Source organism: Diadema antillarum, unplaced genomic scaffold (genome assembly GCF_040938485.1).
Source record: "Diadema antillarum isolate AM-2024a unplaced genomic scaffold, OU_Dant_1.0 scf00000099, whole genome shotgun sequence".
NCBI lineage: Eukaryota > Metazoa > Echinodermata > Echinoidea > Diadematoida > Diadematidae > Diadema > Diadema antillarum.
The window spans coordinates 435,804-458,013 of record NW_027270988.1 but is presented as its reverse complement, the minus strand read 5'-3'; the positions used below and the strand labels follow the sequence as shown (position 1 = coordinate 458,013).

The following is a 22,210-nucleotide window of genomic DNA, read 5'->3' as shown; positions in this document are numbered from 1 at the left end:
GCAGAGCCTGGTCCCGTGATAAGAGCAAGCAGCATCATTTAGTTCTCTTTATTTTGACATTCAGTGTACTGCATCTTCTCTCCTGAATATCCACCAGTTTTCAAGAAGTCTGTTGCTATAAAGATAAACTTGTTGCAAATTTTGCCTGCTCTATGCATTGCAGCAAATAAAGAAAACAATCATCTCTTGAATGTGTAAATGTATTATGAATATCTATTGTGCCTGTTGTAGACAGTGTACATATATTTTTATGTATATTTGTTTATTTGAAATACTCGAACATTCAAGAACAATAACCATCTCAAGATGAAAGATGAGATTTATCAAGTCCCAGTCCAAGTCTTTTCAACAGTTGTAGAAATTACACACACACACACACACACACACAATATTGGGCATGCGTGCAGTGTGTTTAAAAAAATATCTTCCACTACTCCTGCACAGGATACTACGTGTACATTGAGACTTCAGGAGTAACAGCAGGCCAAAAAGCCCGGCTGGAGTCCCATCCCCAACCACCCCCGCCAGAGAGTGGAGTGTGCCTGACCTTCTACTACCACATGTACGGTCCACATGTGGACCGGTTCAATGTCATCCTGCAGCAGGGGAGTATGGAGACACTGGTGTGGACGCGCACACAGTCACAGGGAAATGAGTGGCTGCTGGGACAGAGGACGATCACTTCACTCTCAAGTTGGTCTGTAAGTAGTCTTAATCAAGTCTTTTGTAGATATTGTCCCTTCACCCGTTGAGAACTGGCTGATTTTGCTACAACACGCATTTCCCATAGACACTTGCTTGAGTATACAATGTACTTGGGACTCGTCCTCAACGGGTTAATTTGGACTTAAGCCTGTGAGTGCAACAATGTCAGCTTTATTTCAATTTCAGTTATTTCTCCACTTGTGCAAATGAAAACCTTGAAAAAATCACCAATTTTTACTTTAAGATATAAACAAGAATACTCAAAAGAAATAGACTGATATAATTACTTGTATAGTATACAATATTTTAATGCGTCTCTGTCTGCTGCTGTGAAGTGTAGTGTGTTTGATAATGACTTACGACAAATGTAAAATGCTCTAAAATTGTGGGATTCTCAAAAAATGTAAAACGGGGAAAGAAAAGATAATAAAGGTAGGATTGGTTATGACACCATTCCAAGGATTAGAAGTAAATTCTTGTGATGCATCCAAATTTACAAGCCATGCATTTCTGGTCAACTTACAGGTGATCTTTGAGGCATTTCGGGGTCCAGGCTTCTCTGGCGACACCGCCCTTGATGACATCATCATCTATCCTGGAGTTTGCCCCCCTCAGAGTGAGAAAAACTAACTTTCGATCTTTCAGGTCGTTGTATCATGTATCAGTGGTAGAAATATAGGGAGCTGCATCAATCCACTGTACAGAGATGCCAACTGTGCATTGTGCAGTTTTGTTTTGTTTTGTTTGCTTTGCCAAATGTACTGCAGGTTTCATGGAAAATGCTTCATGGAAAATGCTGCATTTTCCCAAATGGTATTACCAGACATGTCTATTTATACAAGAAAGATAAAAATGCTGTTTTCCACCAAAAATACCCCTAAGCCTTTTTCTGTCCTCAGAATACTGCTGTGCTTTTTACAAGAATGGTAGTTCTCTAATCTGTACTACAATCTGTAGAGTTGGTCCCTAGTTTGAGCCACAGTGATACAGGCTTATGGCCCACTTGTGTCCCTATGACATTTTTTCATCTGTTGAGAGTTCAATGTTGATGTTCTCTGCCTCTACTGCTGGGATATGAATTTCAGGTTGTGTCTTTGTGTGGGAGAATAAAACCCCACGCAAGTCAAAGACCCAACTTCGTTCGTTCCAGAGAGCAAGGTACATGTACATTACACTGTACAAACCTGGCAGACAAGTGGTCAATCTAACACAATGTTGTGAAGAATTGGGTAAAAGAGACAGACCTCTTTTCATTTGCCTCAAATGACCTGTGATCTGAGAATAATTGATTTATTCATGTAACTTTTGCCATGCATGAATTTAATAAGTGGTAGACACCACAAAATCAGTGCTGCTGATGTAATATTGTTCATTTGTAGTCACACTCATATCTCAGGAAGACACTGCCTCTCTTTCCTCTAGATTCATCATTTTAGATTAACATGTTGCATGCACCTGTATGATTGCAAACTAATGGTTCCATTTGTGCATGGATATAAAAGTTTTTAATGACTGTAGAAATTTTTATCGTAATTTCTTCGTTTTTGTTGGTATATTGCTGAGAAGGAAAATGATAACATTAAGTCAGTGTGCACATGTAGGTCAGGACATATCTTAAAACTTTTGTCATACTGATGTACACTATTTCTATGCTTAGTGCTTAGGCTTCTTTTGACGTTGACCTTTGACTATTCACAGAGGAGTGTGACTTTGAGGTCGGCGGTCTTTGTGCCTGGAGCCAAGGAACAGACGATGATTTTGATTGGTCCATCGGTAGTGGTGGATCTGCAGCTAATGGTACAGGACCTGGGTTTGATCACACAACAGGCACAGCAACAGGTATTTATCGTACTATGCTATACTTCTTGATTACTGTCTTGTTATTGATTGGTTGTTTGTCTTTTCTTGATTGAAACATTTTGCATAATTTGAATGTCTCATCACCAAGGAGAGTTTACTCTGATGCAGATGAATTAGCCATGTTTGAGATATGCCATAACCTTATATTTTGGGCTATGGAAATGGTGTAAGCAGTTTTTATGCCATAACCTTATATTTTGGGCTATGGAAATGGTGTAAGCAGTTTTTATGCCATAACCTTATATTTTGGGCTATGGAAATGGTGTAAGCAGTTTTTATGCCATAACCTTATATTTTGGGCTATGGAAATGGTGTAAGCAGTTTTTATGCCATAACCTTATATTTTGGGCTATGGAAATGGTGTAAGCAGTTTTTATGCCATAACCTTATATTTTGGGCTATGGAAATGGTGTAAGCAGTTTTTATGCCATAACCTTATATTTTGGGCTATGGAAATGGTGTAAGCAGTTTTTATGCCATAACCTTATATTTTGGGCTATGGAAATGGTGTAAGCAGTTTTTATGCCATAACCTTATATTTTGGGCTATGGAAATGGTGTAAGCAGTTTTTATGCCATAACCTTATATTTTGGGCTATGGAAATGGTGTAAGCAGTTTTTATGCCATAACCTTATATTTTGGGCTATGGAAATGGTGTAAGCAGTTTTTATACCTCTGCCAAGAAGTGTCGCTGGAGGCATCATCAAGCTGTATGATTACCAAGAGTATAGGAACTGCTCACAGAGTCACTGCATACACTGTTCACTCCATATAATCATAGTTACAATGTATCTGTGTTAAGTCCAGAAACAAGTTAAGTAATGAAACTATTCCCACTAAAATCTACATTAGCAGACATTTTATAGCTGGCAACATAATTGAATGGGTTATACAGGATACTGTAGTCAAAAGTTAATGCGTTAAAAAAAGTCATCACAGATGTAAGGTGTTGAATTGGTAGATGTGAGATGATTAGTAATATGTGTATAGTTGTATCTCCTAACATCTAGCGTCAGTTTGGAAGTGCGGTTCTCTGTTGTCCCAACAGTAATATTGGAATAGATTATATCATGTGTAAGTGTGCTTCAGGAGGTCTTCACTGTACCCGCTACATTTGCCTCACTGGTGGGTCTGGAGAAATAAGGATCAACTACTCAGCATTAATCATTCAAATAACTTTTCTCACATCATTGTATGCCTTGTGTTATTCTCTGTTTCCTCGGCAAAGGAATGTTTGCCTATGTGAGCACAGCGCCCCCACGTGTCCCGAATGAGGTAGCCCGTCTGGTCAGTCCCCTGTTCCAGCCGGTCACTAGTCAGTGTCTGGGTTTCTGGTATCACATTCTGGGAGTCAATGTCGGTTCCCTCAATGTTTACGTCTACGATGTCGTCACCCAAACCTACACCTTGGTCTGGACACAGAATGGTGAGCCATAGTTTGTGGTCTATTTCTCTTTTTACGTTCCATGTATGTCCCATTTTCCTATAAATCAGTTTACAAGCAAACCCAATTGCCTTTTTGCTCTAAGAAAATATTCTTTTTTTTTTACAATCATTATTAGTATTGCAGCTGCAGTGATTGACAAATTATGTCATTGACACAGTATTGGTTTGCATTTTTATTTATTTTTTTAATTTTTTTTTTTGTTGGTGGCTGTATCCAAGTCTGAAGAAAACAGGATAGATATGCTATTTGGCTGCATGTGTGATGATCAGTGTTTTATAATACATGTATGTACAAGTATGCCAATACAAGTCAACATGCATGTGCACTGCACAGGCCCTTGAAGTTTGTTTGAAAATTCAGAGTCTTGGAGGCAACAGATAAATTTCATAAGTTCTATGTGCAACATATTCATATAGAAAGTCAATAGGGCTTTGGACTATTGTTCCTGAGGAGGTTACTGTGAGTCACGAGACATGATATATTGAGATGGACCTGGTATATACAATGTACATGTATAACTCTATTTTGCATCACCTTTATTAAAATAGATATGAAATTATGATTCTAAGAAAAACACATGACATTTGAATTTTGTAGCTGGAATCAGCTTCACTGTACATCACACTCCTCTGCTCACATCTGTAGGCCATGATGAGAATTCCTGGCACTTTGGTCGAGCCACCACGCTCGCCAGCCATCCCTACCAGGTGGTGATAGAGGGCGCCCTTGGCTCAAACCCTGTTGGTGACATTGCTATTGATGATGTTAAGATATCTGATGGTTCGTGCCCCAGGGCAGGTAGGCAATATATTTTGTTTGAAGACTTCTTATTAATATGTAGAATTCTCTTCATAGGGTTTGGATTTTTAATTTCACTGTTTTATTTTTACCTAGCTAGTTGTTGGTGTTGCTGTTGTCATTGTTGTTGTTATTTCTTAACCTTTGCAGCTTTGTGACAGTTGTATGAAGCTGCATTTTCCTATTTATATCAAATACACATGGCAAAAGATTGCTAATAGAAAAAAAAAAATCGTACATGATGACTGAGTCCATATATACGATCATAGTTACACAGAAGGTACAGGTTGTACGACATTTCATAACCTTTTTCATGGTTTAACAAAAGTGTTACGGGCAAAAGAATGTGAGGGAGACCAACTAGATCTTTTGGATCATGAAACAATAAACACACGTACAGTGTTGCGGAGTTTTTTGTGGCAGTCGTCACTCAAAGCACACGAAGGGTTAAGTTACTTAGCAGCAGTCTATTTAGGAGCTGGTATGAAATGTTAGTACGAGATGTCATTTCTGTCATGGTAGTTCATGTTAACACAAACTAAACTGAATCATATATTGAGATACTGCAGCAGCATTCATCCACTTAGTTATAACGAGATTTCTATGCATTGATATTTTTCCTTCTTGTTCAAGTAAACAGCGATGATGAAATTTTACTATTCTTCCTCTAAATCTCTTGTCAAATGACCAGGATTCTGCGACTTTGAGACCGACCTGTGCAGCTGGACCAATGAACGCACCCGGGACGACAGGGACTGGTTGAGGAACAACGGTGACACACCAACAGACTACACAGGTCCCACTGTGGACCACACCTATGGCACAGCTCTGGGTGAGGATATACCTCTCTGATATACCTTGAGCGCATGATATGTCTCTATATGTGATGACGCGCAATGATACATCCGCGTGCAATCTTTACTCTGCGTGCACAGTGTATGAATTGCATTTCCCTTCATCAACTTTTAATAGATACATGTACACACTGATTATTCAGTATTTATGAATGACAGTCTTGATAAGAATCATGGGCATACATGCTTAAGTATGTACACATGGCATACATGCTTAAGTATGTACACATGTATATGTGAATAATTTGAACTATTGCATTACTATTCATGTATTTGATTCATTACATGCACATTCAGTGGTGGATTAAGAGGGGGATGCACCAGGCGTGTGTACCCTCTTTATTTTTTGGTTAAAACAAACGAAATAAAAAGAAAAAATTGAAATGAAACCAGGAAGTAGGACCAGAAATACCATTTGCACCCCTCTTTACGGAATTCCTGGAGCCGCCCCTGACATTGATCGTTCACCCCAATTGATTTGTTTACCCCCCCCCCCCCCCCCCACCCCCACTCCAGGAATGTATGTATACTTTGAGGCATCTGACCTGGGGTCAGGGGTCGTGGCCGGTCAGACAGGTTGGTTGGTCAGTGAGCATCTGCCAGCATCCTCTGGGTCATGTGTCTACTTCTGGTATCACATGTTGGGTGGAGGTGAGTGGTCAGTTTAAACTTTTCCAGTATCTACAGTTGTGATGCCACTGTAGCATTTAAGCTGTGTGATAGTTTGATTATGAGTTTATATTTGTGTAGTTACACATTGTATCTCATTGAGTGTAGTTCAGAGCAGCCAACAAGTTTTTTTTTTTTTTTTTTTTTTTTTTTTTATAATTAAGATTTCAATCTATTTCATCAAACAAGATTTTGTATTGAACATATCGGTGTACATTATAGTTTGTTGATCACCGCGATGAAAAATATAACTTTAGGTTACATTCATTGTGAAAATAGAATGCAAAAACGTAGGTGTGTCTGCAAAAAAACGATTAACTTTTTATGTTTGAAATGTTTTGTTTTTTCAGTTGCAAAAATTGTACAATTGTAGTTTTGGACTCTCCTACATAAACATATATTTTTATCTTGTAAGTGCACAAAAAAGAGAGTCATAAAGTACCTCTGAAAGATTTGCTGTTCAAAAAAGAAAAAAAATCTGTTACTAATAATGACAAAATAACTGCACATTCTGTAATAGATTAATATGAAATAAATTGTTGAATGTTGGCTCTCATGTGTGTCATGCTGCACTGCACACACAGGAGTATACACTAAACACTAGTACACAGTAAATTTAAACTATTCAATATTTCAAGAAAATGATGATGAAAGTCTATCATTTGGCATTTCACTTATTGGCAACCATCCATCCTTGTCCAATGCCAGCCATTGGTCAGCTGAATGTCCACTTGCTGGACGAGGCCGGAGGTACTACCCTGCTATGGCAGAAGGTTGGTGCCCAGGGTGACGTCTGGTTGAAGGGAGAGGTGGATGTCAGTAGTGGGGAGGAGTTTCAGGTAAGGAAGCATAGCACACACTGTATCATCTATCTTGAAGATATACTGTGAAAGGGGAAATTTCTTGCGGTGTGGAAATTTTGCACAAGCACACAAATATTTTTGCTTGTGATATGTAATAACAGTTTGTCACTTTGATTCTACCGAATTCATTTTTCCTGACTAAGCACAAGAAATTACTCATATGAAAATTTCCACTTTTACAATACCTACATGTAGTAGTTTAAGATGGAAAAGATGCACTTACAAATTGTAGTGTGTCTTTTTGGTTCATTTTAGAAAAGCCTATAATAATTATTGAAATGATTGTGTCTTTTGGATCAAATAGTGTCATTTTAGTATACATTGGATGAATTAAAACCTTGTGAACTTTGTTAAAATCATGAAGTCATGCGAGTTTTTGCAGTACTATCACCTAGAAAGTTGCATGATCTTGGTCTCTTAGTGTTTGGGTATGTTTTAAGAGTAGTTTCGCCAGAACACGAATACATAAACCACTACTTTTGCACAGAGAGCAGATATGTGTGAAAGCCATCAATGGGCTTTGATCACAACCTTCATATGGTGTTCACTACGTCTTCAATCATTTTGTAGTGTGAAGTGTCTGCAAATGTTTTTATCTATGATGTAGGAGTATACTTTTATGTCATTAAACACATGAAATGGAAACAGCATTCAATGAGTCTGTTTTTGCAATTTTGATATACCACAGTGAGATGTTCGATCTTGCTGTCTTTATGAAGCCTGGTATGAAAATTTTCTGAGTGTATAAATGTACCCTTTTCTCACAGTGTAGTGGTCTGTTTTACAGGTGTCTCATGATCCTTTACAGCTTGTTGTCTTTGATATGGAAAGCATACAAACTTTGCACCATCTGAATATATGCTATAGTGAGAATGTCATCTTTATTCTATGAATGTGACAGATTATTTTCGAGGGCACGACCACGAATGGCGTTGGGGGTGACATTGCCCTTGATGATATTGACGTATCACCGGCTGTCTGCGGTGGAACACCAACAAGTGTGCCAGTTGTCTGTAAGTTGTTGCATCAAACAAATCGTATCACCAGAGGCAAAAAAACCCAAAATATATTCTACCGGGCCATTAACAATGATACAAAAATTGCCACTATATTACTTAGAATAATGCAGTTGTTAATCATAACCTGCAATATATGTTTAATAAGCTCTATATGCAATATATTGCCAAACACCTAAAATAAAAAGGTACATAGGAACATTTTAGTGTACTGTACAATAAGAACAACAAAATGTAATAGAATAGAAACAATTATTCTATGTTTCCTACATAAAATATTACATACTATTTATGGCATGCTAAATATTATGATACTAAGTAAGCCTCCACACAAGTCTCACAAAGTCCCTAAATGTAAACTTTTTTGTTTGGGTGTTTTTGTATTTTTCACTTTTGTTATCTGTGAGCTTTGCAGGGCTATAGCACTTGTCCAAATTTCTTTCCAAAGACTTCTGTCCACAAAAGATGGTAAGAACACCAGCCACCAGATTAATCTGAAATTTGAAAAATTACAGCAGTCTTCTGATCTTTGGTAGATATTAAAATATTGTAGAGTTTGGGCTGTCATTGCTGTGTGTATGACATGTGAACTTCTGCATTTGTTGCTAGACATTACGAGGCATGTTTAATGCATGGTTTGTGTCCCTCTGTATCCCAACCCCCCCCCCCCCATAGCAATGGACTGTACCTTTGAGCAGGACCTCTGTAACTATGTCCAGCTGACGGACGACGAATTTGATTGGACACGACACCAACAGGCGACGCCAAGCTCCGCCTCTGGGCCAACTTTCGACCACACAACGGGTTCAGGTTGGTACGTCTACATCGAGGCCTCGGGGCCGTACATGTCTGGTGATCGGGCCCGCCTCCGTGGCCCGGACCAGAACCCTACTGCCCAGGATGGATCGAACCCGAAGTGCCTGGTGTTCTGGGCCCACATGTATGGACCGCACATCAATCGTCTAAATGTCTACCTACAGAGGGCGGGCCAACAAGACGCAAAGATCTACACCAAGTATGGTACGCAGGGTAGCGTGTGGTTCAAAGCTGAAAAAGAGATCTCGTCCGCGTCTGCATGGAATGTGAGTCTTAAAAATCATATCTTCATCCTAATCATTACTAGCTGTTGTCTGCTCACTTCAAGCCAAAGAATTCCCCTCAGCTGATACTGATTGGTTTCAAGTGGTCTTTTTCTTAGAAACTCAAGTAGAAGCATATCTCTTACACTTTTTGTCCTTGTCTTCCCTGACTACAAATATCTTTATAAATTTTCCTTCGTATAGACCGATTCTGTGACGCGCTATGTGTATTTTTGGCATGGGCAGCGCCATTAACGCGGTGTCTTAGCCGACCCCCTCCCCTCTCCCCCACCCCCTTCCGCGCACGGAATGAAAAACTGATGCATGGTCGTTTTAGCCAATAGGCGTCTTGTACTGAGTGCGCGAATGCTTGCTTAGTGCGCGAACCTTTGTTACAAGTGCATGATAAACATGTTGCGTGGGGGTGGGGGAGAGGAGGGGGGTCGGCTGAGACACCTCAAAATGAGCTCATGGCTGCGCCCAGTGCCACAAATTTTCTGCTGCCCTCAATGAACCCGAATCGGTCTATAGAAGTCGTTGCTGTCGTGGAATACTGGCCAGCCATTGAATACTGTCCATATAACTTATGGCCTTGGTGCTCTATGTTGCTCTTAATCCTGCATTCCTTTTTCAGCTGACATTCTGGTGTCTATGTGTATTTTTCTTCTTCCCTGAGTAATTTTCTTCTTTAGCCTTCTTTATCTTTTGGCCGCACAATTGTATGTGTATGATTTTATTCTGTATGCTATTTAGTTTGAAGTCTGTACTTCAATCACTTGCCTGGATATCTAAGCTTAACCTTTGAAATGGGTGTTGTACATCGGATGTGTGTTGTTTGTATTCACTTTATATTTCATACAAGTCTGTGGTGGACATGATATTGAAGGAAAGTCAGTTTGTAGTAAGTGATCTATATGTGAATGATACAGTGTGACTATCATTTTCATCTTTCAGAATCAACAAACACAACATTTAATTGACACTCTTTTATTGTGTGTATCTTACCACCGTGCCCTCCTATCCAGGTGCTTTTCCAGTTCATGTGTTTATCCGTGGTTTAATGCATGACATTCTTTTTCTCCAGATAATCTTTGAAGGAGTGATGGGTGACAGTTTCTTTGGAGACATAGCCTTGGATGACATTACACTGTATGATGGGGCTTGTCCACAAGAAGGTAACATGCACCAGTCTCTGTCCTATGTGTTGAAAAAAAAAATCATGTGGCATTTAATTACTTGAAGATAATGCTGCAAAAGGTATACTGCAATGACATACTTTCACCTGATCTTTTACTGTTTTATTTGTGTTTCAAGATTGTTATTGAAAACCAAATATAGCCCATATTATCTGCACATTTAGATTAAGAGAAGTACAGAAGAGAATTTCACAAGATTTGAGATTTAAAGTATGAATAGAATAGAATCTATGGGGAAAAAAAAGCCCCACTAGACAAGTATTGTACCACAGAAAGTGAGGATGATGAATATAATGTAATTCTACATTATGTCATTGATAAATTTATGTTACATTATATGTTTCTTTGTCTTATGTGCCTTATATCCCATATGCCTAATATGCCCTGTGTGTTATGCTGGTATGTGATATGCTTAATATGTTCATCTTATATGTCATATGCCTTGACAAAATCTCACATTTCAAACCATCATCAAGGAGTGGTCCTGTTTATATGATGAAAAAAAAAATGTGATGCTTGGTAATATGAAGGCAGTTTTGCTTCACTGTACTATTTATATGTGCAATTCATTTGAAAATGGTACTTTCATTTTAAGAATGCTGTCTTTGATTCAAGAATTCTCTCTGTTGTATGTCTATGAGGTTACTGCCTTGTGACCCAGATCAGCTATATAACACTGATTTGAGCTATTTTCTCTGCTCCTAAAAGTAAACAATCTGTTTTTAAAAGTAAAGTCAGGACTACCTAGCAAAATTTGGAATAGTTAATGCCTACAGTATATATACATTTCATCATACTTGTACGTGTCCCACAGTGGCCTGTGACTTTGAGCTGGATTTGTGCAGCTGGATGCAGGATACATCGGATGAATTTGATTGGACGAGAGACTACGGAGGAACGTCCTCCAGTAACACCGGTCCAAGCGTTGACCATTCCACAGGCACTGCAGAAGGTAATCACACATTGAGTCACAAATTCTGCATTGGCAAAGACACAGCAAATTTCTTTCTGGGGTAATGTTCGTTATTCTAGAGATTTTACAATCTGAAAATGAAATAAGGTTTTTGTTCCAAAAATGAAAAACCGTCTGTAAGGTTTGTTTTTCCAAAGGTTTAATCTGAAAGAGAGAAAAAAAAAGTTCATTAATCTGAAAATGTGCAGGCAGAGACATAACTGATGTCTTTCTGTGTGCAGTTGTTTAAAACTTTAAGCATAGTGAAAAGAATAGATACATTTTGAATTCATATTGTCTATTACGAGAGCAACGTGTGTGACACAACACTGCAATTAAGTACTGTAGATTTGTTATACATTGTGAAAATAGGACGTCCTCTTCAGGACTTGACACATCAAAAACAAAAGCAAATAGCAAGTGCACCATAAGTCACTGCATCTGTATATGTATCTATCTAAGAGTGTGTGACAAACACATTACTACTGTGTTCTGATTTCATTGCATTTACTTGAGTACCATTGTGATTCATAGATTAGGAAGTGTGATGCCATGTATTAACCTGTTGAGGGTGAGCTGATTTTGCTATTATCCATTTCCCGTACACACCTGCCTGAGTGTACTCCTAACTAGTCTTCAACAGCTTAACACTCCTCCATCATTAATGAAGTTTTGTTTTTCTATATTTTCTTACCTTGAAAGTTGATTGAGTGTGTAAAAATTGATCAGTAATCTCCGTAAGCTTCACATGAATTTATGAAAATAATGTATTTGGAGCGGCCTGTATTATGTTGTGTCCTCTGTCTCAACCCTTTCCCAGGTTTCTATGCCTACATTGAAGTCTCCTCCCCCCGTGTCCAAGGCGACAGGGCACGCCTCCTCAGTCCGGTCTACTCGGACACGGACAACGAATGCCTCAAGTTCTGGTACCACCTCTATGGTGGGGCCATTGGGCAGCTGAATGTGTACACCTTGGACCAGGTCACGGTCACTTACAGCAACGCCCTCTTCAGCAAGTCTGGTAGGGAAGGTAGATGGATCGGTGAAATAGGAGAGAAACTATTGAAAGTGAAAAGATGATAGAATTCGTGAAGAAGAAATCAATGATGAAAGATAGAAGAATAGAGATGAAAAAAAAAAAAGACTTTCGATGCAGGGGGAATGAAGTTATCGGAGGTTGAAAGTTGATGGAGAGTAAGGAAAAGAGAGGAAATAATAACATAGCAGAAATGAAAACAAGGAATCAAGGAGAAAAGGAGGCAGAAAAAGTGCATCACAAAACCAACAAAAAATTTGCACCCCTTGATTTCACACGAGGACTAAAAAGTAGTGAAATGGATCAACCAAGTCAATTTTGATTTTCCCATATTTTGTGAAAGAGCTATTCTTGTAGATTATGCTGAAGTTTGGGATCATAAAATGAATGAGAAAGTGTGTTTTCAGCAGTTTTTCTACAACCCCTCTCTTTGTAGAGTAGTGTGATCAGGTACGCGTATGTGTGAGAGGCCCCTTTTCATTTCTTGAAAATCCTTTGCACACTCTTACGCTTTCAACTCTGATTACTTTTGAAAAGGTAATGCTAGTGATTTTAAAGTTCGCATTAATCATGGACAGAATGTGTTAAGAGTATGCTCAATTTCAGCTTAATCTGATAATCCCTTCATTGTTGTTGCTCCAGTGGATTACTTCCTGTTTTTTTGTCCCATTCATCGCACAGCCAGCACGGCTTGGTGAAGAGGAAAGACTTGAATAGACCCTGTACGTCAGAGCCTCTTTTTTCTGTTCACATTTTCCAGAGTGTGTGCTTCCTTTCCAATATTTAGATAGAAGAGAGTCCATCTGAATTGAGTTATATATCATTTTAAAGCTTAGAGTTTGCTTTTTCAAAATCTGCCCTTAAAAAAAAAAAAATCCAAGTCTGGCAACTTTTTGTTGGTTTTGTGATGCAGGGTCACATATAGTATAAATTGTTGCTGACTGGTAAAACAGCAGCCACATTCACAAGAATGTAGTCATTGTTGTTGTTTTTTTCAGAAATTGCACAACATAAACATAGTGATGTAAATGTGTATAATACAGGGATGCCAGTCCTGATTCATTTGGGATGATTTCAATATCACATGAAGCCAGAGTGATTGCAGGTAAGGTCCTTTAGCCTATACCCAGACAGGATTTAGACAGAGAAATTAACATGGATTTCTTTGGTTTTGATCATTTATCAAGCAGTATCTCAAGATGCAGAGTGTTGCTTATGTTCAGGATTTAGTAGTTACCAAAAGTGATGCAGATGCATTCCCATAAATTGTATTGCTTCATACAACTTTACGTCTATTGCAGGAAAGTTAAAAATACTGTTTTTTCCCCAACAAAAATATGCCACTCAGCCTTCAAGAATACTGCAGTCCTGTTTTAAAGGTTGGCATTCCTGAGTATCATCATGCTGTGATGGAACATAATGAATGTCAGTATATCTTTTAACACACAGCCATTATTTCATTCTCTTGATACATTTCTGCCCTGTAATGACTCCATATGATAGGTCCATCTGAGGATACTTGGCGCTTTACTCAGGTTGATGTCTCATCTCCCCACCGCTACCAGATCGTCATGGAGGGTGTGAGGGGAACCAACGTCGGTGGCGACATCGCCATTGATGATATCGAGATTGTACGTGGAGCATGTCCAAAACAAGGTACCCAGTTCATTCATACTTGAATTACACTGTTTGATGCTTATGAGTGAAAATCTTGCCCTCCCTGTCGATTTAGTATTCATAACACATAATTATGAACAATGTGTGTTTGATGTCATTTACAGGTGTATTAACTGCATTTTTGTGTGTTAGTTTGTTTGGTTTTTTTTTGAGGGGGCAAAAAGATCAGACCCTCGAAATAGGAGGACTGCTCGTGCTGTTAGATGGAAAATCTACTCTAAAAATTAGTTTGTGTGAATAGAAGCAGAAAAATTAGAGAAATAGTAGGATAGTGTTTGACAAACTAGACAAACCTCCAGAGTGCAGTCAATTTTTAAATAGATTTTTAAGGTTTTTGGCAAATTGTGCTTCACACATCTTTCTCTCCAGATTCTACACAGAGTGAAGGATGATTAGGATGAAATTTGATGAAATTGAGTGAAAACACAAGATCAAAATGTTGTCTTCAGTAGCTATGTATACAGCGTATAAATCTACTTACTACATGTACATGTATGAACTGTTTTGCAATTCATATTGTGTATTTTTTAGCATTTGCGAGTTTGCTGTTATTTTTTTTTTCCATTAAGGCTGGAATAGGCTATCAGCAATATGGCTCTGAGGAATAATAGCCGGGCTTGTTAGACCAATGAATTATACTCAACAAATTACTTGTGGAAAGTTTACAGGGATAGTATAGTATTGGTTGAGCTGAGGATTCAGCTTTAATTGTTTACAAAATACTTAGAAACCACCTTATGCAATGTTAAAAAGCATACAATTCTAAGAGGAATTCAAAGTTTACTTGATGAAATTTGGTTTTGAAATGGCTGATATAGCCAAAATCAAAGTGAAACAAAGCAACCCACCTTTTATTAGGATTGCTTTGTTTTGGAAATCTCAGCCATTTCAAAACAAACTTTCATTAAATAAACTTGAATTCCTGCTAGAATTATATGCTCTTCCATATTTCATAAGAGGTTTCTCTTTATATGAAAAGCCATCATCAAACAAATGTTGGAAACCTGAAGCCCCATTTCAAATGAAACTGCATCATCCCTGTAATGTGAATTCTGTCTCCATATCATGCTAACATTTTCTCTGTTGATGTGCCCTAGGGGCTTGTGACTTTGAGACTGGTCTTTGCGGCTGGTCCCAAGAGCTGACTGCTGACGTGTGGGACTGGCTCCGGACCAGTGGGTCCACCCCCAGCTCAGGAACAGGTCCTAGTCAGGACCACACCACAGGCACTGGTGCAGGTGAGGGGACCATGTTTTATATAACAATATTGAATGGCATAACATCATGGAATTTGGGTATCACTGGCATGAAAACTGGACACAATTAATGCTGTTTTCATATTGCAGTTACAGGAAAAAAAAAAAAGCTTTATCTGGGTTAATTTGTGTTAATGTTTTTTTCCCCACACCTAATGTAGAATGTACATGTTCATTGTATTAGGAGATTATTTCTGTTCACATGTGCAAAGGTAGCTGTAAAATCTAAGCTCACCATACATATTACGTGATACAGGTTTTTACATAAAAGCTGAAGGAGTTATGATGGAAAATACTCTGTCTGTGCAATTTAGGTTTGAATGAATGGGACCATCGCAAAAAAGAAAGTGGAGCATTTAAATTTAAAAGTTCGAAATTTCCTTTTGAGTTTAAAGTCCTCCCTTTCACAGTTTGCAAGTTGACCATTTCCAGTTGATGTTTGTCATAAAGAATTTTGTTCTGTGCATCTGCTGGTCAGGTTTCTATCTCTACTTTGAGACATCTCACACCACTCTGATCCCTGGAGACAACGCCATCTTGGTCAGTGAGCACTTTGACCCCGCCCCAGCAGCCTGCCTCAGCTTCTGGTATCATATGTATGGTACAGGTGAGATCTTGTGACTAGTATTACTATGACCTGTTCACTGTAGCTGTGGTGCTGTTTATGTCATGTACTGTATATTCAGAAAGTTATGTTTTACATCTGCAAAAAGACTATTGATGAATTCTGGTATTGGAAGTATCATGTTTTGAAATGTTGTGTGTATGTTTTTAATTGAAACACATAAGATAGTACATTAGCAAACCATAAGTATGCTTTCCATTTTGTTTTTTGAAGTGTGACCACATACAATTCCTGACAGATTAACAAAATGCTTCTGCAATATGGCTGTCATTACTTAGACACCCAACAACTCCAGCATACTGTAAGTTTATAGAGTAGCATGTTAGCATTCCACTTTCTAGAACACTCATCATGCCTGCTAATACTTCATGGATAAGAATCTGTAGCATGTAATGTCAGAATGGAATGTGCTCTGAGATCGCACAGCAACATGCGTCTTTAATATATGTTATAGGTAACACATTACAATGTAAGTCCTTGGGTTTTTTTTTTAATCAGACATTATTACATTGTCTTTTGTGTGCCATAAATTTGCAACCCAAAATATTACCACATTTGTAATATTAGACAAAGATTATATCAATCTGTTTTACTTCATTGAGATTGCACAAAATTGGAAACAAATTTTGAATTGCGTCTTTTGCAGAAAGAAACATGTAACTTGAATCCTCTGTAAAGGCTCAAACCAGAATTGATCTATTTGGAAGCTTTGCCAGGATTCTGCAACCAAAATAATGGAGGGAGTTTTTTAAGTTTGCACATGAATTAATACTGGCTGTTTTATTTGCTGCCCTCCTTTGCAACTGTGCGTTCATTTGTAACTCTGCTCTCTAGGTGTTGGTGAGTTAAACATCTATGTAACAGACAATACAAACAGCCAGGCCCAAGTATGGACAAAGAGTGGTGACCAAGGCAACGTGTGGTGGAGTGGACTGGTCCAGATGTCGAGTGTCGTGGAGTTCAGGGTAAGAGATCAGTTTGCCGTGAGACATTTGAATGGTTGTGCAACATGTATCAAGTTATGAGTAGCTGCTTTACTAGCATTCTCGTGTCATCTTCAGTGTGAAATGTCAACATTCTAAACAGATTAGCCCATTGAGGATGGGCTGATCTTGCTACAACACGCATATACCATAGACACTTGCTCAATGGGTGAAGGATACAAAGTCATTCAGTGTCGTTCCAGAGCTTGCGGCTAGGTTTGACTGCAAATGTCAGATGACACCTGTTCTGTGTAGATGACCGTGGTGAACTGGACAAGGCAGAGATTGTGTTACTTGCTATTGCCTTCTTTCAAAACATTATAGATTGACCATGTTTTGTATTAGTGTTACCATACCATTTATTTTTGAGAATGTGTACTTGATTACCTAATGATTTCATAAGCAAGACTCATTGCCCATCTACAACTTCTGTGTTCTTTTCAAATCATGCTGGTCTTCCATGATAAAAGTTAACAAAATCTGCTTAATTGTAGAACATGGCTGTGTAACAACATGTGTAGCCATGATCTTACATTATGTATGTTAGAGAAAAAGTACTGATACATTGTATGATATTGAAGAGTCTACTCATTGAAGATCAGGAAACTTATGTGTTTTTCTTGTTCTTTCTTTGAAAGGTTCAAATTGAGGCCGTGTTCCTTGTTGACTTTCTTGGGGATATAGCCATTGATGACATAGACATTGAGCTGGTGCCCTGTTCTCAGCTCACCACAGCACCTCCAGTCCCAACTACAACACCTACCTCAGGTTTGTGTTTGTGTACCAGTCTCTTTCTCTCTCTCCTTGGTCTTGATGTTGAGAAAATTGACAAATGTTTTATAATCAGGAATGTTATGAGATAGGATTACATATTAATTTTCATTTCTCAAAAACCTGCATTCACCCCATCAAAGGTGTGAGGTTTAGAAGAAATGTTCCCTCAATTTACATGTACATTTCAATTGAACAATACATGTGCCCTTCTTACAGTCCATTCAACAAAGAATGTATCATACAGGCATGGCTGGAAAAAAAAAATGTAAAAACATTCAGATCAGGAGGTCATATTTTGCTCAATGTTCTCTGGCATCAAATCTTGCATCATATTTTGTTTTTTTTTGTAAATACATTTATTTGAGCAATAGATATAAGGTTTTGGTCAGAGATGGAAATCTATTAATGCCTCACTTGTTATCGTTCTTATAATCAGTACCAATGTATATTGACATGCATTGGTGATGTGTGGAATGCTGGTAAAAGTGATTTATCACTGAACAGAATTGTTTGAAACTTAGATATACTGTTACAAAGATTGATTGTATATGAGAAATGTAAGAGTATACTGCAATGAATCAATCTTTATGATTAATTCTTTTTTTCTCCTTTCTTTCCTCATGAACTGCAGCTCCTGTTCTTTCACTTTGCACATTTGAGGCTGACCTCTGTGACTTCATCCAAGACAGCTCTGATGACTTTGATTGGCTGCGAAGATCAGAGGCCACGCCTTCCTCTGGGACTGGTCCTCAATTTGACCACACCCTTGGAAGTTCCAGTGGTAGGTTAAGAAGTCTGTATAACCCTTTCTGTGCTCTGAGTGCTTATCTGCTCAGAAAACCCCTTAGTGTTGGACATACATGTACTGTCCAAAGTCCCTGGCACAGAATGAATGTTAAGAGTCTGATTACAGTTTTGGGGAAAACAAACAAGATTTAATGACTTTCAACTATTAAAGGAATTCCTCATGGTACAGGTGTGCAGCTGCATAGCAAAAGACTTAGGTGGAACAGTTGCCCCTGATGGTTAGAAATAATCTGATCCCCTTCAGCACATTTAGAAAATTGAGTTTAAAGACCCAAAATTCCCTGTCATCATGTGACCACTTCCCATAAAACCACCAAAAGGGTCCTAACCAGAAAGTTTCCTTAGTTCTCTTTTTCAAAAAGTGGAATTTTAGTTTTTCATCAATTTATTGGTGGTTTTATTTTTAGCACAATATCTATTCAATGAAGCCCTTAGGGGACCCACTAGTACTAAAATAAAGAAGTTAATATGAATTAAGTGTTGAATTTTGCAGAATGCTAATAATGCCAGTTGTATGGGTTATTGCCTTATTTAAAGGTTTGTGTTTGACTTCCCCATATCAGCAAGAATAGGCTGGAAGAAATTGCACAAATGCATTAAAAATATCCCAAGTCCTTGCATGGAAATGATTGTGACATTAAGTTAATAATTGGAGCCAACTTCTGCTGATGGTATCTACATAAACTACAAGCCTCATGAAAAGTTCTGTGCATCAAAATGTCTCCATCATTATCTGCTTTGGAAGGTTCCTATGTGTACACGGAAGCAACTGGCCACTCCAGTGGTGAGAGCGCATCCCTGTGGTCGGTTACCATGGCAGCTACCCAAGGAGGATGCATGTCCTGGTGGTATCACATGTATGGAGCAGACATCGGGAGACTGGATGTCTTGGTCCAGTACACTGGAGGTCCGGACGTAGTGGAGTGGACACGGAATGGGAACCAGGGAAGTGACTGGAAGCAGGCTCAGGTTTACCTCATTGGAGAATTCATTGTAAGTTGATCTAAAAATGAAGATTTTATATCATCTATGAATTAATCCACATTTAATTCAATTAGCCTTTAAGCAGAGAGACACAAAAGTGAAAGTGTGTTCTTTGCTAGAGAGAAAGAAAAAAAGCTGTGATGTGTTCTTATGGTAGAGAGAATGGAAAAAAAGGTTAAAGGGTTTTCTTGATGAGCAAGAATGTTATGAACTACAAAATGGATTGGTGTTTTCTTCCAAATGTACATAATGTAATGTACTTCTAGTCAGGTTTAGGTGATACTGTGAGTCAGTAATATCTGGCATTACTAAGGGAATTTGCTTTATATCATTCAAACAATTGCGTGAATGTGGTTCTCTTTGATAAATATTGGCATAAAAAGGCTCATTTGCTTTGATAGTACATAGTTTTTGTATCTCATTATGCTTTCATTGCCTTTGTCATCAGTATCATTCCAAGGTGCAATAATTTTGTATAGATATTTATGTTGATAATGCCTTTGAATATGTTTGTGAGAAAGCAATCATGCAATAAACAGTGCATTCCTAGAAACATGGCTTGATAAGTCATACACCTTTCCTTGAAGTCTAGAAATAATCCATGTTTGCAGTGCAAATAGTAATTACCATCCTCAATGTTGATTTGATTGTCACTCTGCACAGGTGAAATTCAAAGGAGTTGTTGGTAATGGAGATAGAGGTGACATCGCCATGGATGACATTGCTTTCAGCAGTGGTCAATGCCCACCATCAAGTGAGTTAGAAATCTATCAGCGCAAACTGTGTCACCTATTGATTCATCATTGTGATGTCTTCTAGTTATTTGATGTATTTCTGTGGTTCATGAGAAGAGTTTCCCCCTTGTTGTTTCTGTAACTAAGTGCAACAAAATTGATCAGTGAGTAAAATGAATGGTTGTACCTTGCTAATGATGCTGCTATCTTGAAATATCCCCTCTGTTAAAAATATTCATATGTTCATATTTTATTGTAACAGTATTGGCAGTGTTACACTCACTTTTATGATATTCAGGACCTACTGCCTGACTGCACTGACTGCCCTGACTGCATTTAAATTTCAATTCATTTCCATTCAAGTCAAGCCAGTTACATGTAGGTCAGGTCAATTTACAATAATGGTAGTTCAAGTTCTCAGTTTACATGCACACAGTTTTTTCACAAGAGCATTAATAACAGTCAGTCCATTTGTCTCAAGGCTTTTCATGTGTATGAAAAAGCAAATATTGCAAAGGCAGGCACCAGTGAAATAAGGTTATGCACCGTAATCAGTCTAATATGTAAAGTAACCCGTTAAGATGTTGAATGCAAGTACTGAGATATTCAACAACTTATTTTTAAATTCACAGACCTGCATGGACTACTGAATGGATAAAGAAATCAAATTAAAGCAGTTTCAATATCTCTATAGCTTCTATCACAAGAATTTAGCTCAAGCTGTGATTTGTATAAGTGTTATGATTGGATTTGATGCATTCTTTCTGTAGCATTCTGTGACTTTGAGACTGGAGATCTGTGTGGATTCCAGCAGGATCCTTCAGACGTCGGTGACTGGACGTTGGCCAATGGAGGGATGTATAACTCACCCTATGGACCGTCCAATGATCACACATTCCAGACTGCCTACGGTAAACTTTTCTTTATCCACAGAGTATACTTGAATACTCTTTCTAAAATTGCCTCATTAAAATACTCACAGTGGGCAAACATTTTTGTACAATGTACTGTATTATACACTGTAGTCAGTCCAACTGGATTCCTTTTAATATAATTTATTAGACACCATAAAAACTTTGTTATAGAAATAGATGCGGTTTAGCAATGCTAAATGCAGGAATCATCATGAATTTACAAACAAGTCAGGTGTTGATAGATACCCTGTGAATGTGTGTCTTTACAGGCTACATGGCATATTATTGTCATAATTTTCCTCTCTTTTTTTTTTTGCTCAAAAAGACAAATACATAGGGTGTCATAATTGTCTTTGAAACTAGCAGCGGGTTACTTGATTATTGTTTGAGACTGTTATTTGTTGGTTTGTTTGCTTTTTATAGTTACGTCATAGTTCATTTTATTATTGATTTTGACTATAAAGTCCTTGCATACATTAAAGCTTGATCAAAATGCTAAGTGCATTAATGTCGCAGATAGACAGATGGGTGAAGGAGAAAGGTTTGCAGTAACCCCATGTCATCGTTTGAGAATGATAAGGGCATTAGGTTGCCACTTGACCCATAGTGTTTAAGACAACTGAACACCCTGCTCATTCTCAACAGACAATGTGTATGTATGTACACATGGTGTTCCCGCAAACTTTTCTCCCTCATTTACTTCACCATGCAAACCTTTTAAAGGGTGTGTACAGTTCTGGTCGAGGTGAGGATTTAGCTTTTAACGTTTTGCGAGATATTCAGAAACCACTCTATGAGATGTCAAAGAGCATGCAATTCTAAGGGGTATCAAAAGTTTATTTGATGAAAATCGGTTTTGAAGTGGCTGAGATATCCAAAAACAACGTGAAACAAAGAGATCCTAATAAAGTTGTGGCCTGTAGTCTTATATTAATATTACCACTTTTTTGGATATCTCAGCCATTTGAAAACCAATTTTCA

At 38.1% G+C, this 22,210-nt stretch overlaps 1 protein-coding gene across 1 annotated transcript in view; it reads left to right on the top strand.

Annotated features, from left to right (window-relative positions):
* The window catches only part of LOC139718759 (MAM and LDL-receptor class A domain-containing protein 1-like), a 109,342-nt gene that overhangs the window by 47,740 nt on the left and 39,392 nt on the right, over positions 1-22,210 (top strand). The window contains exons 47-68 of the mRNA XM_071630223.1: positions 445-701; positions 1,231-1,321; positions 2,404-2,544; positions 3,794-3,991; positions 4,658-4,810; positions 5,502-5,642; positions 6,181-6,315; positions 7,042-7,172; positions 8,098-8,209; positions 8,888-9,294; positions 10,376-10,466; positions 11,302-11,439; positions 12,260-12,469; positions 13,979-14,131; positions 15,250-15,390; positions 15,887-16,015; positions 16,868-16,998; positions 17,655-17,784; positions 18,422-18,571; positions 19,343-19,590; positions 20,245-20,335; positions 21,086-21,226. Of these exons, the coding sequence (XP_071486324.1) occupies positions 445-701; positions 1,231-1,321; positions 2,404-2,544; positions 3,794-3,991; positions 4,658-4,810; positions 5,502-5,642; positions 6,181-6,315; positions 7,042-7,172; positions 8,098-8,209; positions 8,888-9,294; positions 10,376-10,466; positions 11,302-11,439; positions 12,260-12,469; positions 13,979-14,131; positions 15,250-15,390; positions 15,887-16,015; positions 16,868-16,998; positions 17,655-17,784; positions 18,422-18,571; positions 19,343-19,590; positions 20,245-20,335; positions 21,086-21,226 (3,519 nt within the window). The remainder of the gene's footprint in view (positions 1-444; positions 702-1,230; positions 1,322-2,403; positions 2,545-3,793; positions 3,992-4,657; positions 4,811-5,501; positions 5,643-6,180; positions 6,316-7,041; positions 7,173-8,097; positions 8,210-8,887; positions 9,295-10,375; positions 10,467-11,301; positions 11,440-12,259; positions 12,470-13,978; positions 14,132-15,249; positions 15,391-15,886; positions 16,016-16,867; positions 16,999-17,654; positions 17,785-18,421; positions 18,572-19,342; positions 19,591-20,244; positions 20,336-21,085; positions 21,227-22,210) is intronic.